General features: G+C 46.8%; 1 protein-coding gene across 3 annotated transcripts; it reads right to left on the bottom strand.

Moving 5' to 3' along the window:
• Positions 1–133: 133 nt before the first annotated feature.
• ftcd (formimidoyltransferase cyclodeaminase) lies at positions 134–6,241 on the bottom strand. 3 transcript variants are annotated; one of them, XR_005706949.1, is made up of 11 exons: positions 6,157–6,241; positions 4,953–5,136; positions 4,744–4,872; positions 3,857–3,945; positions 3,375–3,554; positions 2,721–2,858; positions 1,725–1,856; positions 1,575–1,636; positions 601–727; positions 270–508; positions 146–224 (listed from the first exon to the last, which is right to left on the bottom strand). XR_005706949.1 is itself a non-coding variant. In XM_040123259.1 (10 exons), exons 1-10 carry the CDS (start codon positions 6,208–6,210, stop codon positions 329–331), a joined length of 1,275 nt encoding a protein of 424 aa, XP_039979193.1. In that variant the 5' UTR covers positions 6,211–6,241; the 3' UTR covers positions 134–328. The 3 variants fall into 3 exon arrangements, 2 of the variants coding, with proteins under 2 accessions (XP_039979193.1, XP_039979194.1); XM_040123259.1 differs by having other exon boundaries at positions 134–508; XM_040123260.1 differs by lacking the exon at positions 3,375–3,554 and having other exon boundaries at positions 134–508.
• Positions 6,242–6,566: the final 325 nt, after the last annotated feature.

Below are 6,566 nucleotides of genomic sequence, written 5' to 3' on the forward strand. Positions count from 1 at the left end.
AAACTGTGGAGTCAGTTCTCAGTGATGCTGACACACACACACGCACGCACGCACGCACGCACACACACACACACGCACACTCACACATTCACACACACATTCACACACACACACACACACACACACACTTTTTCGCCCCTGGTTGCCCTTGCTATTTTCAATCATGTCCTGTGTGACTAAAATCTGTGTGACAGCCGGCAGGACCGTGGCCCATGACAGACCACCTTCGTGGATCAGAGCCGGCAGGACCGTGGCCCATGACAGACCACCTTCGCGGATCAGAGCCGGCGTGTTTAAGGAGATTCTGGTGGCCTGCCGTCTGCAGGCGTCAGGGCGTCCTCCTCACCATGTAGCTGTTGAAGGCGGAGGCGTCGGCGTCCACCATGTGCAGCAGCTCGTTCATGGCCCGATGAAACGGGGGAATCAGCCTCCTCATCACACCGTCCAGGTTCTCAAACTGCCTCTTCCCGTAGGTCATCTGACCCACCATGGCCCCCAGCGCCGCCCCCTGCAGGATCCATACAGACAACACCGTCACAGAGCCGCTCAGGTGTGGAGGTGTCTCACTTTGTGCTATAATCACGGTGTCAAAACCGGTACCAGAGCAGCGACGGCAGCAGAAACCGATCCTCCACCGGGAGCCGCCGTCCGAGCCCCGACGCTCTGAACAAACTGCTGCAGAGACAGAGACACCAGCCCTGCGTCCTCCTGGGACCTCACCATGTACCTGCACAGGTGCAACAAAGCGCATTTAACAAGACTTCACGTCTGTGTATGACATCTGTGACTTTGAGCCACTGTCTCATTATTTAGATTTAAATTCATAATCATAAATTCATTTACGTTCAATTTGGATTTGAATCTCAAACATTTTGACTTAATATGTCAAAATTTTGCTCAAAGTATTCATTTCTCCTGATTTCGAGTAATTTAATCTTTAAGCAACATTGAGGAAAATTTTGACATGTGAATTTCTTTCTTCTTAATAAAGATGATGAGATTTACGTCAAAATTAGGTCCTTACTTTAACTTAATGAGTCTAAATTCTCACTTTTCAGTTATTCTCTCTCTTATATATGATAACTTTGATTTACCTTGAGTTGCTTTTATTTTTGTAATTCCTAATAATTCCTAATATACTGTGGCACATAATGTATTGGCTTAAAATGCTCTTCTTATCTTTATGCATTAATCATACAAAAGCTACAAACTTTACATGTATTTACATTAATTTCACCTTTATTTTGCCCCAAATGTGACAAAATATCGATGTGTATTTCCAGAAGCTGCATTGATATTTAGTCAAACCCTGGTTATTCTGCTGTTTGCTTTTTCCGTCCCTTTGAGGAAACTTTAAAAAGTTGGTTGCTAAAAGAATCAACTCTGTTCTTCCAGTTCAGTAAATTACAAATTCGGGGATAGACTGAAATATTTGCCTGACAGATGCTGTGTGTAGATACATATACAGAATTATTGAACATGTAATTTGAGATATTTGAGCCAATAAGTTGGTAATAAATCAGTGATGTGAGGTGTCAGTAATAAGAACGATAATGGCGATAATAAAAACCGACTCTATGATCCGCTCCTTCGGGTTGAATGGGCCGAGAGAGTCCAGGCCCAGTTTGCTGATCACCTGATGACACACAAACAGAGACCGTCAGACCTTGTGATTTACAAACGGCCGCAACAGGTTCTGTTTTCATGGAGACTCGTCTGCTGACCAGCCGGACTTTGTGCTCCTCTTCCATGACGAAAAGTCGGTCCCTGTCGATGTAGAAGTCTGCAGAGTCCAGCAGAGCCTTCAGGGGGATCAGACCGACGATCTGAGAGCCAACCACCGGCAGGTTCAGGTCCTGAACACAGCAACGCACTTTAACACACACCGTAACACCGCAGTACCACGGCAACGAGCGCTTTAAGCTGTCAGCAGAGGGCGCTACAGGCTCAGTGATCAATCAATCGCGGCCATAACAGAATTTTCTCGGGGGGAAACGGACCTTGAACAGTTTTAGTCTGGAAACTGGACGTTGACCAACAGGATCGGCGCCGTCACTTCCCTGAGTTCATTTGGTTTCAGGTCGTCCGTTGTATCACGATCCCGTTCAGTGAAACTAGAACGAGCGCTTTTTGTTGGAAGATGGGGAAATTACGAAAAACACTGTCAGACCATCTGGTCGAGGCCTGTTCACTGAGAAACGGCGTCCTCGGTTTACGCAGCTCTTTCGTTGCGTCTCTATCGTGCTTGCGTGTAAAACATGTTCTACTTTCTTCTCTTTGGATCATTTCAATGTCATGACACGAAAATAAAGTAACCGATAAGGTTCTTACGAAGGTTAAACTACATTGATGATCTATTGTGGAGGTCACGTTTTCGCCCGCGTCTGTGTGTCTGTGGGCAGGATCACACAAGTCTGATTTCTCTTCATTAAACGGCAACTAAAACAAACAAAAAACAGAAAAAGCTCAACAAAACCACTGCAGCAATTGTTAAATCCGGCTGCAGCAGGTTCACCCTCTGAAATACGTGATTTCCATATGAAAAGGAACCTTTTTTACAGCTAGTTTCTAGGAAACCGAGGAGCTGCGGTTTCCTACATTACAGACACATTATGTGATTTTATCTCAAGACTTAATATCGCAGCTTTCTGCTCGTGACTCGTCTTTGGGGGATTTTAACGTTGTCTGGAATTTAAACTGAACCAGTGTCGACCTCTGACCTCGGCGTCCCGGCAGATCTCCCGGTACACGGCGTGGAGGGGGGTCAGCTCGTAGTCCAGGATGTTGGTGGACACCTGAGCGACGTTGGCCTCGTCCAGGTACCAGCCCATTCCCTGCACCTTCTTCAGCAGCCCAGGCTGAGAGAGAGAGAAACGTGAAACGGAGCGCTTGTCCCAAAACTTTCAAAACCTCCTGCTGTCAACTGAAAAATCTGCTCTTTACAAATGAGTACAAACCCGAAGACCCGACTTCAACCTTTAAATGTGTCGATCTTTTCAGTAAATCCAGATTCATTTCCCAGGGCAGGTCTCGCGGCGTCAAACAGTGAGCGTTAGTAATGAGGTGTGTTCCTTTTTTTATGATCTGATTCGTGGATGCGGAGTGTGATGACGACGATGTGTCGATCGCTAATGTGAAAGAAATCCATGAAACGACCTGATCTTCGGTGTTTCTCCAGTGACTAAACATAGATTCTAGGTCAATAGGGCGGAAGTAGGAAATGAGTAGGTAAGACTGCAACAAGGCTATGAGGTCGCGTGTACGTGTAAGCAAAGAAATAAGAAGTTAGAGAGTGGAAGAGTAATAAAGGTCAGTATTACAAAAGACCCCAACGGATGACTATCCGATAACTGACTCAGACTCCCAGCATGCACCTGGTCTTTCCCGCGGCCCTGCTCCCTGATGTCCAGAGCGATGCGATGAGCCTGTTCTTTGGTGGCGATCAGGTTCACGTTGTAGGCGACGAGGAACTTGCGAGCGCCGGTTACCGTGGCCCCCCATGACGGCACGAAGACTGCGGGGCCGAAGTCAGGGGCCCACTCGTCGCGTGTCAACTGGGGGGGAGAAAAAGGAAAAAGCTGCTCTGCTGATGTTCGAATGTCTGTCTATTTAAAGAAAGGGTCGCTCAGAAAAGCCTCATTTTGGGAGCGTTATTTTGATTGGTTTCTAGATGAAGTTCTGAATGTTTGAGACGAGATTCACACGTGTTCTACGTTCTCCGAGTTCCCGGCGACTGACGCCGGAAACCTGGTCAGCTTGTGATGATCTGCTCGGGAGGCTTTTCTGGAGACGAGCGCACCGGTTTCTCCACAGGAAGAAGAAACAGACGGCGAAGCAGTGGTTGCTGGCGTCTCACCTTGTCCGGTAAAGCTTCGTACTCTCCGGCTCTCACGGACGGAAGACTCCTCCTCGTCTCCTTTCGAGCTGCTTCTCCGTAAAGATAAACTGTGGAGGAAAAGACAAAGTCATTTGCTGTTTAGAGCAGAACCTAAAGTGTGTCTGATTATTTAACCACAGAAAACACACATTTCTCATCGTACATGTTATATATATATATATATTTAATACTACACAATAATGTAACCAACACATACACGTAACTAATAAATAAGTAAATATCTTCAATTTAAAGGAAGGAACAGAGAAGGGAAAAGGAGAAGGTGGATTTCAAAGCTCTCAAAGAAGCTAAAAACAGCCATCATTAAAGTATTTGCAGTGACATTTTGAAACCTTTATGTGATGAAGCTTTTTCTCTCTCTGCTTCGTCTCAACTTTACTGAATTTTACTCCTGATTGTATCAAAGCTCAGAATTTGGTCATGTGATGTTTCAACTCTTCCTCGGTTCATTTATTTTAATTGTTATTTTGTGCAATTTTTAAAACTGCTTAATTTAATAATTACAACGTTTTGAAATTGGCTCTGAACACTGCAGCGAATGGAGTGATAAAGAGAAGGGGTTACTGTTACTCCTCTAGCTTTGATTATTCTCAGCCAATGTTTGTTTCTTGTTGGCACCAAGCTTTACTCCTTCTTTATTTGTTGTGCATGAGATGAACCCGTCGGTCACCATGCTCTTCTGTCTCGTGTCTGTCATCAAGTTAATAAACTAAACTTCTCTCGCTCACTGTCCTCATAGTTTTCATGCCCGAAAAGTCGAGGAGGGAGGTTTGTGTCTGCATTTTTTCAAGTCCTGCGCTTGGTTTTTCTAAAAGTGGGACTCGAAACCACGTCCGTGGTCTCACCGGGGACGTGCAGCATCTCTGCCAGTTTCCGTCCGAAGACGTCGGCGCAGCGGACACAGTCGTCCATGGTGACGTTCTGGACGGGGATGAAGGGACAAACGTCCAGCGCTCCGGTCCGGGGGTGCTCACCTGCACGGGCAACACACACAAGCGTTAAACATCTCTCTTGCCTCAAAGCGCCTGGCGTGCGGCCGAAGGGCCCCGCGGACCTGAGTGTTTGCTCATGTCGATGAGGCTGAAGGCCTGGCGGGCGGCGTTCAGCGCTCCCTCCACCACTGCCTCGGGAGAGCCCACGAAGGTGTAGACGGTCCGGTTGGTGGAGGCTCCGGGGTCGACGTCCAGCAGGCTGCAGCCACGGGTGCCAGAGACGGCTGCCGAGATGGCATCGATCACCTGAAGCACAGGAAACGTTCACATGTCTAGAGGTAAAACCGGGACTCGTCTTGCACGAATTGGACGGTTTTCATCTCGTGTCCAACACGAGCAGCAGGACCACATCACGCCCGGGTGGCCACAGATCCGAGTCCACCTTCCTGTCGTTTTCCAGGTTCAGGTGGAAACGACATCTAACATGCCGCTGCGGTTCTGCCGAAGCTCGGGGCAGAGTTCGGATCCTCTGTGTTGCGTTTAAATCCGTAAGCGTTCTGCAGAACCCCCGCATCTCATCCAGGCCGCAATGTTTCAAAATCCTGATTTTAGGGAAAGATTACGCTTTTGATTTGCAAAGTACAAAAAGAACGAACTAAACAGACGGTTCTGAACTTTAGCTGCAGCCTGGATGGTGATTTACCTGGAAATGGGATGTGTACGTTTAATTATTGTACAACCCTGTTGGGCAGTGTTTCTCCTCTGGGACAGAACAAACAGGTCGGAGGTCAAAGTTCAGCGGTTGAAAGACAGCTTGTGTCATACTGACGTATTCAGACCGACAGAAACGTGCCGCTTTCTTCTCTGAAACTGTTTTCAGTCGAGTTGGGCTCGAGCTTTAAAATTCCCTCGTGAGCTCGAAAACTGAAGTTTAACAAAATAATCTCGACTCAAGGTTTTAACCCTATCACACAGTCTTCATCAGCAAACAAGAACTACAGATGTTCAGGCTTTTTCCTTTTAGTCCGATCGGTCCGAGGACTTTAACCTGATGGTGGAAAATAAACAGATAATGGACGATAATATAGTAAAACACAGCTGGAATAATATAAAATATGTAGAGCAGATACTGGAAATTAATAATCGTGTCCTTATATCTTCTTACAGCTACACTGTAGTCTGTTCTAAAACACTATTTATACTGGTTATAAATGATGAATGAGGGTTTGAAAGTAAAACTTTTACTGTACAAACGTGTGTAAATGAACCTAAACAAAGTGCAGCTTTTCATGCAGAAATCATCCGTTTGAATTTGGAACCACCGACCTCTTTGTCTCGACCTTCAGAGAAGTTGGGGACACACTCCACCAGCTGAGCCATGGTGCCTGGAGACTGAATGAAAACCCGTCTGCAGGTCCAGCTTCACCCCCCGAAAACCCCAGAGCTCCACCCCCCCCACACACACACACACACACACTTTTAAGAGGAGTCCAGAGGGTTCAATCATTGTCAGCTCTGTTTGTTGGTCGCCTGACAATGATTAGCACACACTGCTCTGTACAAACACCAGCTCTTTAAAATGCTGTGCACAACGAGACAGGAAGTCCTGCTACTGCCCCCCACAGGCTGCAGAGTTCATCACAGTCTAATCATCTGCCCCCAGCAGCGGAGACAACAGTGTGAGGTGTGTCCTGAAACACTGTCCAAAACGGAGAAGAGCCATCCTCTGCTGAGCA

This window comes from Xiphias gladius, unplaced genomic scaffold (assembly GCF_016859285.1).
Source record: "Xiphias gladius isolate SHS-SW01 ecotype Sanya breed wild unplaced genomic scaffold, ASM1685928v1 HiC_scaffold_163, whole genome shotgun sequence".
NCBI classification, from domain to species: Eukaryota; Metazoa; Chordata; class Actinopteri; order Istiophoriformes; family Xiphiidae; genus Xiphias; species Xiphias gladius.